We start from the raw sequence: 22,687 nt of genomic DNA, 5'->3' as shown, positions 1-22,687 counted from the left end.
TGAAAAGATGCTGCGGAAGAGATACTTAAAAGGCCTGACAATATTTGATCTTAAGCCTGTGCTTGCTGAATGGAGGACATGAGGACAAAAAGATCATGCCTTCCTTTTGTCCAACTCTGATAATACTAGGTGCATAAGAATATTGATCTACCTGTGTACTGAGGGAGAACAATGCAATATTATCTTGTAGGTAGATCTAGTGGAAATAAATATGCTGTGTATTTGGTAGTGAACATAATAAAAGTTTAAAAAAGACATTTAATATTTTCTCCCATGAGTCATATTAAAATGTTTATGTATTTTTTTTAATTTTTTGATTATGTGGTGGTCCACCGGGTGTCAAACTCGCTGCGTCACGTGACGTGTCATGACGTATTGTAACTTTTTTTGCATTGCCGGAGCTGGGATGGGCGCAGCCTTCTGTATGATGCAACCGGCCCGCGGGCCGGCAGTTTGACACCCCTTTAGGTCCTAAAGAAAATCAGCAGTGCTAAGTTTTATGTGGTTGTTTAGTGTTTTATTCTTTTGTGTGAATCCAGCCAACTTTAATTGATTCAGCAAATAACGGTTAAACAACCATGGTTTAATCTTCAGGCAAAGAAACTCTCACTTGATGGGAATTTTGCTGCTTTGACTTAGGCAACAGAATGCAGAACGGCCTTCTCTCAAGCAAAGACGCATCAATGGTTCTCATCTTTAAGGGAGACTAACAGCCGCGCCTTCTTGAGTCCTCTCCCTCAGGGAACGACTGAGTTCATTCATCCTCTCTTGTTAGCAGTTGACACTACACTTCCCAGCTCGCCCCCGGAGGTGCTGCGGTGACGTTACGGGAAGTGAATCACGGGCTTCTTCCGGTAGCGCGTAAGACCCGAGCGGAGTCGAGGTCCAGCGGAGACTATATCCTGATAAGACAAGATGGCCGGGTTGCCCCGCAGGATCATTAAGGTACTCGCTTTAGTTCTCCTCTCGTCTGTTTCCTCTCCTCCCTTCCTTCCCTGCGGCAGCTGGAGGTAGGCCCCACGTCTAGCTCGTGACCGGGAGAGCTTGGAGCAAATGCTTCGGGGGCGCGGCGTTTCCGGTGAGGGAGACTGGCAGTGGTATCACTCTGCTTGCCCGCGCCGCTGCTGCAGGGGGCGAGGGCGGGGGATCGGCGGCAGGAGCAGCCACCGCCATTCGAGGTGCGCGCTCGCGTGAGCGTATGTGCAAAGGAGCGACGGCCGATGGGTGCGTGACGGATGCAAGGAGCGCCGCGGACGAGGCCTCGGCACTTCAGCCTGCCGGGAATGAATGGAAATTGCAGGCGGGGAGGCTGCACTCCCCTCCTTCTCCGTCGTCCCCTCTTACGGACCTTTACTGCGCGAGCCACCCGCCCTTCAGTCCCCGCCCTTCCCGCTCCTTCGTTTATTCTGCGGCCGAAGAGAGGAGGTGGTATCATGACCTGGGGCGGGCCGGACTGGCAGGCGGGTGGAAACGGCTCAGCTGAACTGCTTCCCCAGAACTCTGATATACACTATCTACATTCGCCGCCGAAATAATTCTGCTCTTTTCTTTCCGACAAACAGCTAATCCAGGGAGAAGCGAGCGTGCTCTCCCTTCCCACGAGGAGATGGTCAGTTTAGCGATGACTCATGAATACCTCCTTAAGAAATTGTGTTTCCACCGCTTGCCAAATTGCCCTGCAGCTCCTTTCCCCACCTTCTGTATTTTTGTTTGAGTAAATGCAGATTTGGATAGAAGGCTAAAATATTTTCATTTCAATGCAGGCATCTTGTGGCTGATTCTTGATGCCTCTATGTGTGGCATAATTCATTTTCTGCAGACTGTAATGTATAGTTTAATGTATGGTTTTAAAACCATGAAGGTGAATTAACTGTTAAGCACTTGATTTAAAATAAACCCACTTACAAATTGTCAGTTCTATATGTATTTTGTCATTTGTAGCATTTTGATTTGTGTAGTTGAATATGAAAATCTGTTCCAGTGTTAATAGAGCACTTATGACTTCTCTAGCTAAGTTGGGTATAAGTGATTCTGCTGAAGGAAATGCATTTCACTGGTGGATAGGGCCAGAATATTTCCTAAAGACTCAATTATGCTCAAGGAAGCAAGGCAGATGTATGAGAAGTTACTTCCACCCTTGTCTGGTGGAAGTTCTTCACCTTTCCCTCTGCTCTATGGCTGTTTGATAAATATAATTAGAAATTTAGTAATATGATTTTACTGGTGGTTATTGGGAGTTATAGGAACTATGCACACATATATACAAATGATAATGTACTTCGATAACATTAAAATCCTTAACACATTGTAGTCTTATGGTGTTCTCCAAGATGATACAATCAATCAGTTTCTATTTTAGAGTGAATTTTCTGGGAAGGATCAGCTTTAGTGATGAAATATCTCTTCATTGGAGTAAAACATCAATTAAAACTGAAACTGGAACTTTGTTTATCAACAATCAGTAAATTTGTTTTGATTTAACTGGTAACTTATAAAACTAGTTCATAATCATCAATATCACTAAAGGAGCAACATCAAGCAAAGTCTATTTGCTCTAATGTCCTTCCTGTAGCTTTCTTGTAGACCAGTGGTTCTCAACCTTTTTAATGCCGCGACCCTCAACCGGTCGTAAGTCGAGGACTACTCAACCGGTCGTAAGTCGAGGACTACTCAACTGGTGCAGCACCATTTGCAGAATGGGACTTTTGGTGGGCTCAGCAGGGCAGAGACAGCCTGGACAATTCCTATTGGCTTTTGAAAGCCAATAGAATTAGACTCTATTCAAGAGAGTCTATTCTATTGGCTTTCAAAAGCCAATAGAATAAAAAGGAATAGCACAGCTAAGGAAAAGAGGAAAAAATGGCGGACTGCGTTTGGCGACCCCTGTGAAATGGTTGTTTGATCTCAAATGGGGTCCTGACCCACAGGTTGAGAACCACTGTTGTAGACCATTTTGGAAAGGGAATGTTAAAATAAGCAGATGATCTAGCAGATAAATATCTCAATATCAAGCAGATAAATATCTCAAACATTAGTTCTAATCCAAACTGAGAAGAAAACATCAGGGTTGAAGAAAGGATTGGGATTTTTTTGGTAGATTTGTCTTGCTTGATCAAACTATTCATATATTTAGGTGTTATTTGGAAATACTACATTGGCATTTCAGAGTTATATTTAATTATTAGCCATTGTAGTTAATAATGCAAATCTGCAGCTAATTATAGAAAGGAAGGAAAATGTCATTTAATACATTAGACTTTGTATAATATTAAAGTGTAATATTTAAATTAAACTGTCCTTCAATATACTTGTTTTTTTAATGTCATTTATCTCAACACTTTAACCAAAAGTCTGCATTATAGCAGTATTATGATAATTTTTGCTCTCCGGTTTAATGGTTTAAACAATATGTACAAAGAAAGGGAAGATGCCATGATATGAGATCTGTTGTAGGGGAATGCTATACCTAATTGAATGAAAAGCAATAGGAAATGCCAAATATTAAATATTTTTCTTGATATGATTTTTCTTGAAAAACATTGGGGACCATACATATGCATCTATTGTTTTTTGTTGTTAGGTTCCCCCCATACTTTACTTTCCAAAATATTTAATAAATGTTTGAATTTGCATATATTTAAATTCAGTCAGGCAGTACTTGTTTACTTTGAATGAATCTCTAGTGGAAAGTGAATTATGTCCCAAGTACTAAAAGAGCTGCTGATGGTCTGGCCAAACTTTATGTATTATCGTAGATAAATCTTGGAAACAACTGGAGGAGAAAAATATCTCTTCCCAAAAGGAATGGATCTCTGAGTGACAGCCACCAATCTTAAGAATGAGTGATTTATTTCATGCTTCTTTTCTAGAGATTAGACTAACATATTTCCTTTAGCACTTATGACATAATCCTTGTTCCACTAAGCCTGAGGCTTGTAAGTCTGTTGTAAGATCTGAGAATGGTGCTGATATGAATAGCACTCTTTGGTCCACAAATCCCTGGTACTTGGACCTTATAAAATCTTTCACATTTTAGCAATGGGATCACCCAAGAGGATTCATCTACCCAAAACCTAGTTTTGTAGCTAAATGCATGGAGATTGAGTGGACATTTTGTTAACCTGCGGTACAATAGCAAAACTATCTAAGCCAGTGGTTCTCAACCTTTCTAATGCTGCGACCCCTTAATACAGTTCCTCGTGTTGTGACCCCCAACCATAAAATTATTTTCGTTGCTATTTCATAACTGTAATTTTGCTACTGTTATGAATCAGAATGTAAATATCTGATATGCAGGGTGTATTTTCATTGTTACGAATTGAACATAATTAAAGCATAGTGATTAATAACAATATAGCAATGCTCGATGGAGAAGCTTACTCTTCTTTGTGCAAAAATGTTGGGAGGGAGGGAAGGGGAAGGAAGGAAGGAAGATTGAAGGGGAAAGGAAGGAGATGGAGAAGGAAGGAGATTGAAGGGGGAAAGAAAGAAGGAAGGAAGGAAGGAAGATTGAAGGGGAAAGGAAGGAGATGGAGAAGGAAGATTGAAGGGGGAAGGAAGGAAGGAGAGAGATTGAAGGGGAAGGGATGGAGATGGAAGGAAGGAAGGAAGGAAGATTGAAGGGGAAAGGAAGGAGATGGAGAAGAAAGGAGATTGAAGGGGGAAGGAAAAAGGAAGGAAGGAGAGGGAGATTGAAGGGGAAGGGATGGAGTTGGAGATGGAAGGAGATTGAAGTGGGAAGGAAAGAAGGAAGGAAGGAGAGAGATTGAAGGGGAAGGGATGGAGATGGAAGGAAGGAAGGAAGTTTGAAGAGGAAAGGAAGGAGATTGAAGGGGAAAGGAAAGAAGGAAGGAAGGAGAGGGAGATTGAAGGGGAAGGGATGGAGTTAGAATGGAAGGAAGGAAGGAAGGAAGGAAGATTGAAGAGAAAAGGAAGGAGATGGAGAAGGAAAGAGATTGAAGGGGGAAGGGAAGGAAGGAAGGAGAGGGAGATTAAAGGGGAAGGGATGGAGATGGAAGGAAGGAAGATTGAAGGGGAAAGGAAGGAGATGGAGAAGGAAGGAGATTGAAGGGGGAGGCGCTGCCAAGGATGCACAAGCAGCTCCGCACAATTGCCCGGGGAGGGGGGAGGCTCTGGTGGAGAGCCAAGCGGCGGCATCTCTGGAGCCTCTGAAGTCATGCAGAGGATCCGCGTGCCTCGAAGCCACCAGCTGTCCTCTCACACCCGCCAACCTGGAGCCCCCCATCCTCATCCCAGCACCTCTTGCCCTCTCCCAACCGCCCCCCGGGATCTGCCCGCCCCTCCAGCCATCGCAGCAGCGGAGTCGCGGGAGCCCCTTTCCACGCAGCGCAGCCTATCGCACGTGAGAGAGGTGTGGCCGGAGTGCCAGCTCCCGCTCGGAAGGTGCCGCTTCTCCCCTAAGACCATCGGAAATATGTGTTTTCCGATGGTCTTAGGTGACCCCTGTGAAAGGGTCATTCGACCCCAAAAGGGGTCGCGACCCACAGGTTGAGAACCGCTGATCTAAGCCATGCTAGCATTCTAAAGAATTTCTATTTGTGTATACTAGTTGCTCATATAGTAAGCTAACTGCAGACAGGCCAAAAATATCAGCAGTATCAGTCTCCATTCCCCAGATCCTGACCTTTCTATAAATTGGGATCTTGCATAAGTATCAGCTTTTCCTGTAGTCCTATTACCAGGAAGCATTGGACCTTGCTTGGCATCATCCTTACATCAAGAGATTCCTAAGTGGGAGTGATCCCTGTTAAGATTAACAGCTATCCAGAAGTATCTGTTGTGGGGCTTTCAGCTAGTATTTCAAGTCATAACCTGAGCCCTGATTGAACTCTTATGCGAGTCAGCTTGGAACTCCCTGCATGAAGTAACATTCCTTAGTGCCATAACTTTAAACATTGCTCTCCACCAAGAAAAAGTTGTATGTTACCTAGCCAAACATTATCATTATCTCTGTGTCTAGACCAACCTTCAATGCAAAGATGAATTTAGTATTATATTGTAGTTGGGAAAGTATCCTTTTCATTCAAATTGTAGGTTTAGTTAAAGAGGCATCCGGACAAACCGGATATTGGATTAATAATCACAATTAACTATCAGAATAGAGACATTCAGAATTTTAGATAGCCATGTGTATTTCTTTAAATGTCCCATCTTGGCTATAATTCCCATCTTACCATCATGATCTGCAAGGATTGCATTTGACTAATCTTCAAAAATCAGAACAATCTTGCACAGGAGGAATTGTGTCAGTCCACCAAAAATGCATAATTTCAATTCCCCTTGGCAGTAATGCTCCCCAGGAGATGTAAGCTCTTAGGTTTAGTAGAAACAAGGCATCTAGCTCACCCTGGCAAAAGAAAGAAAAGGGAAGATACCGGTATCAATATACCATGGGTTCCCTCAATATTTATATGTTCTTTAAACTGGCTCACATTTGCTGCTACATTTCTCAAGTGTTTCTATCTCAATTCTCTTTCTGGCTTGCCATTCCAAAACTAAAAGTAGTGTCAAAATCTTTCATGCCCTACACTGAGAATGAGGAGAAAGGAGATGATGGAATACTGCATGTTTGCTGTAAAAAAATGGTCCAGCCAACAAATACATTAGTTTTATGTTTTGATCTGGACAATTCAAGAGCAAAGTATAAAGAAATTGGTTTGTAAACATCTTGAAAACTAAGCGATAATAATGACCAGAAGTTACATGATTTTTTCCAAGGGACTAGTCTTGCCAGATATTTCATTTTTTCCTTCAGTAGATTATTGGAATGCTTTCAACAAAGCATTTGACAATGTATCCCTATTTTTTTTTTATTAACTGGCTGAGCTGAGTATGAGCTGAGTGACATGCCAAACATGAATACTCATCAGTGCTTCTTCAGTGAGATGGTGTAGAATGCAGAGATAGTTTTGACAAGGAACCCATAGGTCATTAGAATGATTAGTAAAAGAAAATAAATGACATTTCAGTCATAGGAAAGGAAGGAGGGTGAGAAATAGAAATAATTCTGTCTTGATTCTGTCTGATATAAGAAGTGCTAGAGCAGGAGCATCAAACTCAATTTCATTGAGGGCCACATCAGCATTGCGGTTGTCCTCGAGGGGTCGGGTGGGTGTGGCCAGGGTGGGTGCAGTCTACTGGGTGGGCGTGGCTGGAGTAGGTGTGGCCTACTGGGTGGGCGTGGCCAGTTCTCTATCGTTTGCGTCAAGGGTGCCTGTGGGGGCCTGTGCAGGAGTGGGACAGATCTGAGGGTCTCTGGCAGAAGGGGGTGGGACCAGGGCAAGCGCCAAGGCATGAGCCACTGGAAGAGCCTCACTGTTCCTCTCAGGCCATGTGAGGCGGGGCTGGATGGTGCCGCGGGCTTCCCGGAGCCCTGGGTAGCAGAGGTCAAATGCCTAGCCCGGCCCTCAAGCACCTGCAGCACCAAACCCAGCCCCACTACCCCAAGGGGGTGCCCAGCTGCACTTACCTCCTCCTCAAGGCTTCTGCTGCTGTGCTTGCTCTCCTTAGCCAGATTGCTCATGATAGGTATGAGGACAAAGTCAGAGGGAGGTCTAGTCTCTCTCCATGGGAGGAGACCTGGCTTTGTTTCCAAAGCTTCTTTAGCAATAGGATGGGAGACCCCCAGGATAGACCAGGAGGAGGGGGCAAGGGAAGAGTGAAAGGGCAGTAGGGCAGGACCAAGGCAGGACTTCCCTCAGATCCTCCCTCTACTTACTTACTTACTTACTTACTTACTTACTTACTTACTTACTTAGAACAGAGTGGTGGGAAAATATTTGAGATGAGGGAGAGAGAAAAACAGGCAAGAAACACAGCTGGGGAGGTGTCACCCTTCATGAGGAATGAAGAAATGCATCATTACCTGGAAGTGGCCAGCACATGGTCCTCCCCTACTTCACAAATCGGGCTTGGTGGGCTTTGGGGGAGGGAATGCCATGAGCAATGTGAAAGTCGATGTTACCTGCACAATACCATCCAGCCCCCAGCCTGCCTGGTTTCGGCAGGCAGCGAGGCGCTCTCCTCACAGTCCCGAGAGGCTGAGCCAGGCAGCACGAATCCGAAAAGAAGCGCGATGCCACCCAACCTCTAGCCTGCCCGGTTTCGGCAGGCAGCAGGGTGCTCCCCTCACAGTGCCGAGAGGCTGAGCTGAGCAGTGTGAAGCTCACCGGCTTTGCACCTTGCTGCCTGCTGAAATCAGGCAGGCTGGGGGCTGAGCGGCGGCACGCTTATTTTTGAATTTGTGCCGCTAGCTCAGCCTCGGCGCTGTGAGGACAGCGCCCCACTGCCTGCTGAAACCCCTCCCCCGGAGCCCATCAAGCCGGATATGTGAAGTAGGTGAGGGCCATTTGCTGGCCACTTCCAGGCAATGGTACATTTCTTCATTCCTCACAAAGGGAGACACCTCCCCAGCGCGCGCCCAGGGGGCAAGGCCAATGTGACAGGGGCTGGTTCCTCACTGTTTCCAGATGGCCTTGTGGAGCTAAGATTGAATACATTTCAGCATAGATGGCCACTACAAAATTGTACATTGGCTCCAGGGCAGTCTAGGCCAGGGCCAAGGCAGCAAGGGCCATTCCCTCACTCTTTCCAGGATGGCTTCGCGGGCCACATGAAACCATGTCACGGGCCGCATCCGGCCCCCGGGCCTTGTGTTTGACATGTCTGCGCTAGAGGGAAGCTCTTGCAAGCTTTCAAGATTCTGTTATTCCCTGCAACAGTAAAATAGAATTCCTGTAATCTCTGAGGTGTTTTATTCCCTGAAGTGGCTTATCTCAAAGGGCTGACAAGTATTAAGAGTCCAGTATTTCTCAACATTTTTATTAATGACTTGGATGAGGAGATGAAGGAATATATTTTATTTGCAGGTTACTGAACAGTGAATGGGATAGCTAATAACTTTAATAAAAATCCAAGAAATAAAATTCAGAAGAGATAAATGCAGTACTCTTCACTTAGGAAACAATAATGAAATACACAGAATGGGAAATATCTAACCTGGTCACTTGGAATAATTATTAATTACAAACTGAATATTGGTGGGTGTTTTGACATGTCTACAAAAGAGGCAAATGCAGGTTTTGGGTTAATAGAATGATGGTCTTCAAATTACAGGATAACAGTTCTTTTTATTCTATATTGGTTGGATCTGCTTTGAGTATGGGTAGTCCTTGATTTACAACAGTTTGTTTAGTGATGGTTCGAAGTTACAACGACACTGAAAAAAGTGACTTGTGACCATTTTCCACACTTATAACAATTGTAGTATCTCCATGATCATGTGATTTACATTCAGATGCTTGACAACTGACTCACATTTATGACAGTTGCAGTGTCCCAGGGTCACGTGATCCTCTTTTGCATCCATCTGACAAGCAAAGTCAATGGGAAAACCAGATTCACTTAACAACTGTGTTACTAATTTAACAACTGCAGTGATTCAGTTAACAAAAGTCTTAAAATGGGGCAAAACTCAATAAATTTCTAACTTAACAAAAATTTTGGGCTCAATTGTGGCCATAAGTTGAGAACCCCCTGTACTATGTGCTATATTGTTTGCAGTGCTGTAAAATAGTTTCAGAAAAAGTAGACCAGATTCAGAGGACAACAGAAAAAATAATTGGAGGACTAGAACAATGTTCTGTGAAAAGAGGTTGAAAAAATATGATACTTTGTAGTAGAAGACTGGGATGGATCCGACAAAAAAATAATGAATTTAAACTACAGGATAGCAAATTCTCCATTAAATATTGTAGGAAAAAACAGAGTTGTTTGGAACTAATTATACAAAGAAGGGGTGCATTTGCCCTATATTCAGTATGTTCAAATATATGCTGTATAACTGAGTTCTTTAATTGGGATTTTAGGATGGGTCTGATGGCTACTTCATATTGTCTGATTGTCTGATAGTTTTGTTAAAATTTTCTAGAACTCTTGCATATTTATAATGACAAACTTTTTTCTGATTTTTACTGCTATATTCTCACTGTGCCTGTGCACTGCAGTACTATCATTCCTGGACCAGTAACAGTTTGTACATTTGTTTTCTACCACTGGCAGAAATTTAATGTCTGCATTAATAAAGTAACAAAATGCATTTGTAAAACTGGTTCTATAAATTTTTGGAAGTTTTAAAGAAATGGTCTTCAAGTGTCTTTATCCTTTTTGAAGTATTTTTATAAATAGATATCTAGAATTTTTGGATTCATTAACATAATTAACATAATAGTTTTACCTGATACTATATTTTAAATTGATAGGCTATATTATGCCTTCCACATATTATTTAATTCCAGTTCCTAACAAGCTCAATTAGGATGACCAATATTAAGAGAGAATGGGAACTGCATTTCATTAACATTTGGAGATAATAAACATCTGTAGGTAGTTTGTTAACTTTTATTTTCAATCTCTGATCAGATTATTTGTTAAATAATTAAGTATGAAATAATATAGATATGACAAAATATGTTTTAAGACACTTCAAACATCTCTGCTGCAATCAGAATAAGATGAGGATTGACATGTGTGCACATATATTTCAATAAATAGAAAATATTGTCTTCAGATACTTTCTGAATGAATTAGGAGAAACTCCAGTAACTGGAAATGCTTCAGTGACTCTAAAGGTATGCAGAACTAAGAATCTGACAGAAAAGGAGACATAAAAAGAGCTAATGATTGATCAGGAAGTAAGATCTGGAACTGTGACTACCATGTATGATAGTGTTTGATAATCAAGTTCTTGACTCCTGACTGAGATCTAATAATAGCTCTCTTTTAAAAATTACAAAGAGGCATGGAAAGAAGAGCTCAAGTAACAAATGGTGGTGAAAAGAGACTAAGGGATTATATTGGGCAACTAAAAGTTATTTTTGTTAATGTCCAAAGATTTGGTTAATAAGTAAATACAGTACTACATGGTAAAAACCTTTATTAGGGATTACCTTGTGATAAGACTGGCAAAAAAATATTTTTCCACTTTTACTGCATCTGCAGAGCTGGCGGTCTTCAAAGTGAACTGATCTGTGTAAGGGGCTAAGGCAGGGGTAGGCAACCTTGGCACTTTTATGAGTCAGCTATGCTGACTCAGGAATTCTGGGAATTGAAGTCCAAGGGTCATAAAAGACCGAGGTTGCCTACTCCTGGGCTAAGGGAACATCTGCAAGGCCACTATGAGGACTATTTGAGGCATCTATCAGATGAAGTCACTTCAATCTGCTCTGAGCTGAACTCTAGATATCAAGTTGTGTGGAATTCACTGAGACATGATCTGGCTTGGTTATCTGCAAAGATTTCAAGCTTGTTGGTCCTGAAAAAATGGACCAGGCCACTTGGTATATACATGTCCTTCCCAGTTGGTAAAGGTCTCTTGGGAGACAATATATAATTAGATTCAGGTAATGGTGAATCCATTTCTGAGGGAAGGAGGGAGGGGTCCTGCCAACTCTTCAAGAAGCAGTAGTCCTTTTCCTTAATGAACCATGGTTGGTCTAATGGTCCTGGACAATTTTCGTTCTCTCTGTAATCTTCCTTTTACAGGGAAAGTGCTAAGAAGATAGCTGAGTTGCAAGGAGAAGGTGGCTGGGGACCTTAGGGAAAGCAAGTTAATCTTGCTTTTCAGTAAAGATTCAGACCTGGATACCAAGTTGAGATTGATCACATTTGTTGGTGATTTTTGGAAAGACTGGAATGGAAAAATGCATCTGTCCAGGCTTTCCTGGATCTCTCAGTAGTTTTTGAAAACATCAATTATATCTTCTGGACTAGTTTTAGGATTGGCAGTGGGAAGCATGCTATTGTGGCAGTTCTCCATCTGGGCTAGTTTCAGTTGGTGGGGAAAGAAAAGTCTAGCTCTAGACCATATTTTACACTATATCAAGCCACTGTTTAATGTCATTTGTCAGCATGGGATTAGGAATGATCATTATGCTGATGATACTTAAGTATACATATCTGTACTGGGCCAATCAACTGATGTTGTCACAATATGTATGGGGATCTGGATGAGGAAAAACACGATCTGGGTTGTAAGATCCCACCCCCTTCCATCTTTAATTCAGAATGGACTAACATTCCCTAGACAAACCAGTGCACAACTTGTGGGTCCTTGTGGAGCTTTTTGTTCTACTTGCAGAACAGGTAGCTGTGGTAAGGAGCTCCTTTGTACAAATCCATTTTGTGCACCAATTGTACTGCCCAGAGTCACTTGACAGTGAGATGGCTGACATATAAATGAAATAAATATGTTTGGATTAATATCCACGGTCATTCGTGCCTTGGTGACCTTCCATTTAAATTCTTGCAACGTGCTGCTCATGAATATTATTTAGAAGTTACAACTGTTCCAGAATGCAGTAGTATAGGCAGAGACACATGGTGCACTCATGTAACTTCACTTTGCAAACTGCACTGGCTTCCAGTAGGCTCCTGGATGCAATTTAGGGTTCTGGTTATAAAACCCTTTTAGGCAAAGGACCAGCTTATCCCTTTATCTTTGATTGTATCTGCTGTCATATAAAATCTAGAGATGTTTTATGTGCTCCATGAAACAGTGCCATCTGATGGAATCCAGGAGATAGGCCTTTTCCTTTGCAGCTTTTTTTTTTGGGGGGGGGGGGGGAGATTTGGATTCCTTGACCATTTGGGTCTATTATAAGACTTTTTGAAAATTTCCTTCTTCTCCAGACATTGGACCAGGTATTGAATGAGTCCATTCTGTAGCATTTTGAAATTTGTTGGAGTAAGGATTTTTAAATTAGTTTTGTTTTGGTTATTTGCCCCAACTCTATCCCAAATTAAGGGATTACAGGGTCATAAAAAGAGTTTTTTTATTTATTAATTTTTATTAATTTTATTAACTTATTAAATTTATTAAATAAAAATAAAAAATAGCTTGTATTCTGAATCACGTAGGATTGGACTTGAGAAAGTACTGTGAGAATAATAAGGGGGTGACAAGACACTCAATAGAATGTTTAGTCTGTTTAGGTAAAAGCTAATAAAGAAGAGGATTACTTTTGTTTCTGATGGCACTCAGTAAAAGAAAAGGACACAAAGCCTTGATTCAGACACTGTATTAAGCCAAATAAGGTTTATTTACTCTTATACAGCATGTTGCAAGAACTAAGCCAGAAATGGCTTAGTAACAAACCATAGTTAAGGAAACCTATGAACCCATCCATATTGCGTAAACTTAAAAACTTGTGCACAAGTTAAGGAGAAAGAAGGGAAGAAAAGGAAAGACAAACCATCTCAGTGAGAACTTCTTGGGCCTGTGAAAAAGAGTAGAAAATTGGAGCATTTAAAGTAATTTGTTAAGGATGTGATGTGGCCTCAGAATGGTCATGGGTGTCCATGCCACATTTTATCAGTATCTCCTTATAAATGTATTTTTTCCTAGGGCATTATAACATTCATGCAACCCAGGAAAATGCACATTTTAGTTAGGGAGACATATCTGTCTCAGTGCACCTTGTCGTACCATGTGAGTAGCTCTATAATTCAAATATGTATTTCCATGGGATCACACAATTACTCTATAGGCACAGAAAGACATGCAGTTTCTTTAAGGAGGCATCGACAGATATATCTATTCTGAGATGACTTTCTAGCTCTGAATCTGAATTATGCCATATTCCTATTAATTTTAATGTACTTCTTTAAGAAGTTGAATTGTATTGTATATACTTAGTATATTTGTAATATGTAACTGTATAAATTATGTAGGAAGTATAAGTGCTGTATTCAACTAGTTGCCATGACCAAAGAGGCTGTAGATCTCTTTCTTTCAATATTAAAAAACAAAACTGGATTCAGGTATTTTAAGATAAAATATCCATTTGGTTTAAAATAAACACATCAAACCTAGGCAAATTTTGGGATCCTTCTTCATTGTAAGATAAAGATCTGTTTTTACTAATCAAATTGGGGCAAAGAAACTAAAACATCAACTTTTTGTAATAAAAGGTGGTTTTACTTTGCAAACTAAGAAATCATTTGTAAATCACAGAACAGATGGAGTTGGTTCAGAGACAAGCATGGAAAAATATAATACTGTAAGTGAGGTAGCATTATACTGGATAACACTACTGAATTTTTATTGTCACACGCAGTCTCTCTGTATAGAAACTATTACATAAATAAGCAGTTCAAATTTTATTTATTTTGTTTAGCAAAATCAATTTCTATGCTTTATCAAAGTATATCTGAAATTTTACAGATGCCAGCAAATGGAAATTTTATAAAACATGTTTTCAATTCTCGGTAGACTTGTTTTTCAAACAGATCTGAAAGGGCATAAGAAAGTAATTTGATGACACAATGGTGCCTGATTTGTCAAAACAAACTATAGTTCTTGTTTTAAAAACTTCATATTTAGCCATGGATGTTAAAAATACTTTTCTTAGTACCCTGTTAGAAGATGGTTCTGATTGTTTCTTCTGTTAATCAGGAGAGTAAGAACAGAGCAGCACCACTAGTGTTTTTCAATTTCATCTAGTGTGGTAGAAAATTCACTTCCAAAATAACAACAACTGGTTAGTGTGCAAACAATCATGTTATTAGTTCCAAAGCTTTCAAGTTTCAGTGAGTCACTGGTCTCATGCTCCCAGATGAATCCAAAGCAAGATCTGCAAGGTTACATAGATCTTATGTAGAATGTTGATTGAAGACAATTTGAGCAGGTGTTTACAGCAACAGAAGATCTCATATATAGAAAAAAAATGTTCAATTTATAAGAAAAAAAGTTGGGCCCAAAGGAAGACAAAAGCATTACAGACACTTTCCTTGAAAGCCTAAATAAAAGCTTTGATAGATGAGTTGAGTCAAGATTTTACCAGTAATTCCAACAGACTACCCTGCATTTCCAGTGGAAGAGGGAAGAGATAAGGAAATGGCAGCATTTATCCTTGAATCATGTGACATTTCGAGGCATGAACTCTTATCAATAACTGCTGTCTTGTTTTCTTCTTTTTCAGGAAACCCAGCGCTTGCTGGCAGAACCTGTTCCTGGCATAAAGGCAGAACCAGATGAAAGCAATGCACGTTATTTTCATGTGGTCATTGCAGGGCCACAGGATTCCCCCTTTGAGGGTGGGACATTTAAACTTGAACTATTCCTTCCAGAAGAATATCCAATGGCAGCTCCGAAAGTACGTTTCATGACCAAAATTTATCATCCTAATGTAGACAAATTGGGAAGAATATGTTTAGATATTTTGAAAGGTAAGCATTTTGGAATCATTATTACAATGATACCTTCTTTTAGCACATTGTGAAGATATTCAGAAATTATTTCAGTGATTTCCTAAGATGGCAGGGGTGGGAGAAAGAGAGTGTCTTTGTTAGAAATGCTGCTGTAGTACCCTCTCACTTGCTTCCTCAGATAAATGGTCTCCAGCTTTGCAGATCCGTACAGTTCTGCTATCAATCCAGGCTTTGTTAAGCGCACCCAACCCAGATGATCCACTAGCAAATGATGTAGCTGAGCAGTGGAAGACCAATGAAGTCCAAGCCATAGAAACAGGTCTTGTATCTTCATTCTAGGCTTCTCTGGGGGATGATGGGAGGTTCAGAAATGTAAAAAAAATAATTTCAGGTTTGATACACATTTTATCCTGTATTTTTCTCAATTTCAGTAGGCCCACCCTTAATTATACCTTTGAAAGGTATAATTAAGAAGAAAATTTCTATTGGGACCAGTGTATAAGGCTTTCAAATGTTAGGTCTTCAGAGTTAATTATGTTAAAATCATTAATGGCCATTGAAGGTTTTATTTGGAAACAGCAGACAATGAAGTATGCAAGGATTTAACTTTTAATCTCCCACACTTAAGAACAGTATTTCTTCAAGATATCTATCTATCTGTCTCTTTTCACCTCTCTCTCTCTCTCTCTCTCTCTCTCTCTCTCTCTTTCTCTCTCTCTCTCTCTCTCTCTCTCTCTCTCTCTCTCTCTCTCTCTCTCTCTCTCGTGATTTGGAGAGAGTAGGTCCTCTCTCTACACTTCATCTTCCCTTTCTTTTCCTTTCCTTCCCTTCCCTTCCCTTCCCTTTCCTTTCCTTTCCTTTCCTTTCCTTTCCTTTCCTTTCCTTTCCTTTCCTTTCCTTTCCTTTCCTTTCCTTTCCTTTCCTTTCCTTTCCATTCCATTCCATTCCATTATAGATATGCATACAAGCAGTTAACTTTTTTAAATAAACGACTAATATCTGGTTCAGCATAATTTCTGCCTATTTCCTAGCCTCCATTGCTGAAGCGTACTTCCCAGCTAGTTTGTTAAGGATACTTGAATAAACATGTATACCAGAAAAAAAAATAGATAAATTACTCTTTCAAATGGTACTGCATTAATGTAACAAATGAGGTACACTTACCACAACTAATTATGATAAATGCTGTATAACAGACAGTAGTAGTTATCACATGCCTAATGTGAATATGGAAAAGCCACTATCAATTCATAAAAGAAGAAACTCATGGCATAGATCTTTTATTACATATGATTATTCTTAGCACTGATAATATAGTGATAAAATACTGTAACAGATTTTCACAAAATCAAATAAACGGGTTGGAACAAAGGGAATATATTTAAATTTCACTATCTTACTTTTTTGACTAATATATCTTTTTTTTCCTTTGTTTTTACAGCCAGAGCATGGACTAGGCTATATGCCATGAATAATATTTAAAATGTGCTCTAAATTAGTGTGCATCACTTTTTCCTGTTCTGCCAAGACCTCTTCCTTTTTTTGTTTTCACGTAATGGACAGAGTCTTAGAAAACTTTACAGAATAAAAACCCAGACATCAGTTCTTTGGTGATTTAAATGCACATTAGCAAATCTGTGTCTTGTCCTAATTCACTCCTGTTCTGCATGAGCAGAGGCTAGAAATATCATCAGGATTGTTTGTGAAATTGTTTAAAAGCAGTAGCACACCTCTGCTTTTAATGATTTTTTCCCATCATGAATTAAGTGTAAGCACTGTGAATGAAAGTAGTCAGGGTTAGCTGCAGGGGTTTTTGTTCAAATTGTGTGGGCTCTTCCTCCCTTTTTTATGGTGATGCTAATTGCATTGGTTAAAGCAGCTAACCAGTTATATTCTAGCCAAGTCTAACTTAGCTGTAGCTTGGTTGTTTGAAAAAAATGGGAACATTAAACATCCATTCACTAATAATATTGTGATTCTGCTGTCAAGTGTAAAAAATCTTACTTTCAAGAAAAAGCTTGTGACCATTTTGTATGGCTTGTCTGGAAAATCTTCTGTAAATCTTATGTTTTAGTAAAATATTTTGTTATTCTACTTTGCCTTTGTACAGTTTGTTTTGATGTGTTCTTTTTACCCTTTTCAATTGTGACAATCGCTTTTTTTAAAAAAAACAAAGCTGGATTGAAACTGTTTGATTTCATCAACTTAAAAGCTGTAGTATAATCTTGGATTTTTTTTTCAACTTGTATTAATGCCTTACTAGTGTTCATAATATTTTTTGTTTTAGTGGTTTTAAAAAGCCTTTGATAATGTAATAGCTTATCAGAGACTTAAATAGGTTAGATGCATCATTGATGTTATGTACATGCAGTGTTAAGTATCACTAAAGCAGGAAGCTAGCAAAACAAACAGCAGTTTGGGGTGTGTATGTAACTTGTTTTCTTGTGTTAAGTATTACCAGGTATCAGACTATACATTTAAAGATAATTTGCATCTTTTAAAAATGATCCTGTGCATAGAATTAAACCCTACATTATGGTAAATTGGTTAAGATCTTTACGGCTAGCTTTGTTAAATCTGGTTTTATCTGCAATCCTTACACTACCATGTTTTTGTTCCATTTCTTAATTTCGAATATAGATATATATTTTTTAAAGCCATCATGTTAAGATGTAAAAAAAAAAAAACCCACGGGGCAATGACCACATTTCTCACTCCCACACTTCCTGGAAGCTTCCTTTTCTTACCCTATGTCTTTGCCTTGCCTATCTTCTAATCTTTGTGCTTTCAGTGTGGTAATGTAATGCCAGTTGCCATGGATAATATCTGTTTTCTGGTTCAGGGGACAGTATTGAGATCCATAATTTTCCCATCATACCTATGCTAGTATCATCTGAGATTTCTATATAGAATATGGTGTATGTATTGTGCTCTTATGTAAGATAAATACCTATTAAAATCACATTTTCAACAGACAAATGCTTTTAGTGATGGTATTGTCCCACAAGTTGATTGCATTATAGCATAATAAAAAGCTCATTTATTTTAGCAAGAGAGATTATCTTGAAATGTTTTTTCTAAAAACTGGCTTTAAAGCCATCTTAAAGTTATTTTAGATTCTGTATTAGATTACATCTAGGGTTTTAGTTGGTTCTTTCTGAATTATCAACGAATAACACCATTGTTGGAATACAGATCTATCTATCTATCTATCTATCTATCTATCTATCTATCTATCTATCTATCTATCTATTTATCTATCTATCTATCTAATCTTATCTTACAATTTTTACAGATGTAAATTCTTTCATATTTTGTTGATAAACATAAACAATACATATTTGTAGTATAATGTAATTCTAAAACTATTAGTGAAATACACATCTGATTTTGACAATGCCTGCTATCTAATACATTTTGTTTTAGCTCGTAGTTGGATGATGAATAATATATATTAATAATAACATTAATATATATTTTGTGTAGTTGGATATTCACATAGCACATGCCTTTGTATTGTTTATTTTGACATCCCCTTTGGCATTTTTCTGATATTCAAAATACTTCTGCTGTGGATTTACTCTACTTTTTATTTATTTAAAGAACAGTTGAATTTTTTTTTCTTTTTATATTACTTAGATTCTAAGATATAACCACTAAACTATATTTATTGGAAAACAAAATGCTATAAATAAAATTTGTCTTTAAAATCCCAGAAGCATTTTGACCTTAAATTAATTGTGAGAAATGGTTAATCAGAATTCTTAGTTTTCAAATGTATTGCATAATCCAGTCAGACTTAATTACGGGTTTCATTTGAAAGGTTTATATACTGATATCAGGTATTTGCTTGCAGAAAGTTCCACAAAGCTCTTCTGTGAATGTATAGGGTCACTGGCTTAAGTATATTTTGTTGAACTAAATGGGACTTAAAATGCTTTGCATTATGCCCTCTCCCCTTTTCTTGCATGTAATAAAATACTATATTATGTATTCAGGTAACTTATAAGTCATAAACTTTGAAGCAGTTATCTTACCCTCTATTTTAAAGAGATGTGTGTACGTACAATTCTACATAGTATTTTGTTGGCAGTGTATATTTCTGCAGAATATTCAGAATTCATTTATATACACTATATGTGTGTGTGTGTGTATGTTGAACTCAAACATTCTGTAGGGACAACAGTTAAAGTTTTCAAGAAAGGAATTTTTTCGTGGATTCTAGCTCTAAATGTTGACAAGTGAGGATTCAAAAAGCAAAGATTTTTTTTAAAAAAATTAAATCTGAATTACATAACATTAAAACTTGCGGGGTGTGAAAGACCTGATCTACACATGAAGGTCCAATTAAACTGATTTATTGCTAAAAACCTATGCCCAGGAATCTTCTCAACTAATAGTCAGCACCTGGTTAGAGTTAGATAAGGGTCAACAACCCTCAAGGGGGGGGGGAGTTGAATTTAATTTGCTTGTGGCTAAGTAGGAATTTTGATTCCCCCTTTTTGAATACTTTATTTGGCCAAGTGTGATTAAACACACAAGGAATTTGTCTCCAGTATAGAAGCATTCAGTGTACTTGCAAAGCAACAGAGAAAACAACAACAACAACAACAACAATAATAATATCGGAACTGCCTATATCAGTGATGGCGACCCTTTTAGAGACCAAGTACCCAAAAACTGCCCCACCCTCTGCCCTACCCCCACCCTGCCCCTCACCGTGCCAGTCCTGCTCCCACCCCACCCCTGCCCGCCCGCAGGACCACCCACTGCCTTCACGGCCCACCGCAGATCGCCCTGGCGGCCCTGCAGCGCCATGGCAGCTCCGCCCTCCGCCTATGCCTCACAGCATCATCTGCGCATGACAGGGTATGAGGGCGGAGTCTTGTCCCTGCTGCCCGGCTGCCATGTCCTTGGCTGTGCTGCTCCGCGTGGGCTGTGCCCGGAAGCAATTTTCCTCCGGAGAGGTTGCTGGTGAGGGGGCCGTGGGGAAGGCGGGGCTGGGGCAACAGCGCACTTGCCCACAGAGAGGGTTCCGAGTGCCACTTCTGGCATCCGTGCCATAGGTTCCCCACCACTGGCCTATATACTCGGATGCTACCTTAACAGTTCTTAGGTCCCTGGTTAGGACTTGAACTGTTAAGTTTTTACCAGTCCCATCTTCAAATTGAAGATTAACAAAATAATAATGATAATAATGATAATAATAATAATAATATACTAATAAAAGGGGGAAGTAAAGATAATTTTCACTCCATGCCCAGTTCTGCCATTCCTTACAAAAATCAAATCCACCCTTCTTTTTTAAGTCCAGAAATACATTGTAGTTGAAATTTATCTCTGTACATTGATTAAATGAATGATTTAATATCTGTTATCAAATTGTGCTGTGTTTTTCCTCTTTTGTCCAATCCAACTTGTGGAAGTAACTTACTCTAAAACAGTCCTGGTAGATGTGCAATGTTCAGTTATTGATTTATAAATAGTTCAAATACTCTGGATATATCTGAGCTGAGTTGTCTATTGGTGTTATACGGATGAGAAGGATTGGATGATTCCATTCTCTACAAATAAGCCTTTGAAAAACTTAATAATGTTTGTTTTAAGATAGGGAATTTTAAGCAGAAAGATTGGGCCCTTCATTGAATTGAAGTAGATGTATTCCATATTATTAAGATTCTAAAAACAAACAATATTTCTATTTAATCCAATAAACATTTATGAATTATAAGATTAAATTGAAATTATCATCTTTACTAAGCCAATTCCCGTACTTGCAATACTTGAGAATGGAAATCCCTGAGAACACAGCACACACATACACATATATATGCTTTGCATGGATAAATTTTTTAGCTGACAAGCAAACAATACTTTTTCCCTAAAGAAAATGAGGATTGGATGCTTTTTAAAAGAAGTTTATTTCTAGTGCATTATGGTTTTATAAATAGTCTGATTTAGTTAAATCATGGTTATATGTATAATAATCCTTCGTGTACATTCCTACCATTTTATGGTTGTTTTAAAATGCCTGATAGGATCTGTTTGACATTTTTGACTGTACTGTTATGACATTGAAATAAAAGGAAGAGTGATTATTCATTATACAGTGAGCTTTTCATTGGAGAATCCCTCTCTTAAAAATAAGGCTGACACATTAATTTTTGTTTCCTTTGCACAGATATTTAAAAATGTAGATTTTCCCTAACCAGATAACTAAACTACAGAATTTCATTACCTCTTTATGCAGATAGGCAGGAGTAAACAGTTGCAAATTTGACAAATGTTGGACATGTCAAAGGAGGAGAGTGATTAATTCACACCAGCCCCTTTAAGTTGTCAGGAGCAGGGCTTTAAAACAGTGTAACCCAGTGGTTCTCAACCTTTCTAATGCCGTGACCCCATAATATAGTTCCCCATGTTGTGGTGACCCCCAACCACTTATACATCACCGGGTGCCAGGGGCATGGCCAAAGAAAAGGGGGGAAAAATGGCGGACAGCGTTGTTTGGCGACCCCCGTGAAATGGTCGTTCGACCCCAAATGGGGTCCCGACCCACAGGTTGAGAACCACTGGTGTAACCCACTCTGATGCTTCTGTCAAAGTACATTTTCCAACTAAAGAGAGAAGCCATGTTAGTAGTAGCAATTTACTATCTGTCCTTTTCTTGTACCCTCCGAAGTAGGCAATCTAGAATGCCATCCCAGCCCCAGATTTAAGCAGCAGGTTTTCTTGATAGAAGCTGGCTCCTATGCTTTCTACTTGGCATTTCTGTTGGAAGAGATGGCTCAGCTCATCAGGGAAATCAGCTACTTTAAGGCTGGGCCTCTTTATGAACGGTTGGTAGAGTTTAATAGTTTTTATATAACACTTCCTTTTGGTTGTTTTCTCTTTGTTATCAGCTTGCTTTCACTTTTTCCCTTGCCTTTCCCTGTTAAAGCCTTTATGCTCATCCAGCAGTAAGTCTGAAAATATTCTCTGGTAAGTCTTACTCCCAAGAAGGCTGGGGTTTTTCCTTCACATATATGTGGAAGAAATATCTATCACCTTTTTAATCAGTTGAATCATTATCTGTTTATAGTAGTAATTCACTGGGATTCATGTTTAATGACTATGTTTACTTATTTTCTGGTTGGCAACATAAAGTACACTTGATTTGTTGGAAGCCACCATTTGATTTGATGCTGAAACACCAGTGTGATTTGTCATTATCACTCAGACCAGTTTTGTTGTGTTTGAAACTGAGGTTTGTACATAGATCACTTTAGATAACAGGATTATAACTTGGGAGGTACCATGATTAGATACTGGACTCTGAAGCATTTAAAGTTTTGAATAATTCAGATGCAGGGAGCCCATATTTGCTTTCAGTTTGAAAAGGGATTAAGGTTCAGCATGTTCTGTGAGAAGGCTGTTACCTTAGGATGTCACCTTTACAAGGTCATCATACGATAGGGAA

General features: G+C 39.3%; 1 protein-coding gene across 1 annotated transcript; it reads left to right on the top strand.

Moving 5' to 3' along the window:
- The first annotated feature begins 798 nt into the window (after window positions 1–798).
- On the top strand, window positions 799–17,322 carry UBE2N (ubiquitin conjugating enzyme E2 N). Its single transcript, XM_039358175.1, has 4 exons — window positions 799–945; window positions 15,000–15,246; window positions 15,407–15,547; window positions 16,670–17,322. The coding sequence occupies exons 1-4, from the start codon at window positions 916–918 to the stop codon at window positions 16,708–16,710; spliced, it is 459 nt and encodes a 152-aa protein (XP_039214109.1). The 5' UTR covers window positions 799–915; the 3' UTR covers window positions 16,711–17,322.
- Window positions 17,323–22,687: the final 5,365 nt, after the last annotated feature.

Source organism: Crotalus tigris, unplaced genomic scaffold (genome assembly GCF_016545835.1).
Source record: "Crotalus tigris isolate CLP2741 ecotype Arizona unplaced genomic scaffold, ASM1654583v1 scf7180000019004.2909048, whole genome shotgun sequence".
NCBI lineage: Eukaryota > Metazoa > Chordata > Lepidosauria > Squamata > Viperidae > Crotalus > Crotalus tigris.
This window is presented reverse-complemented; position numbering and strand designations above follow the sequence as displayed.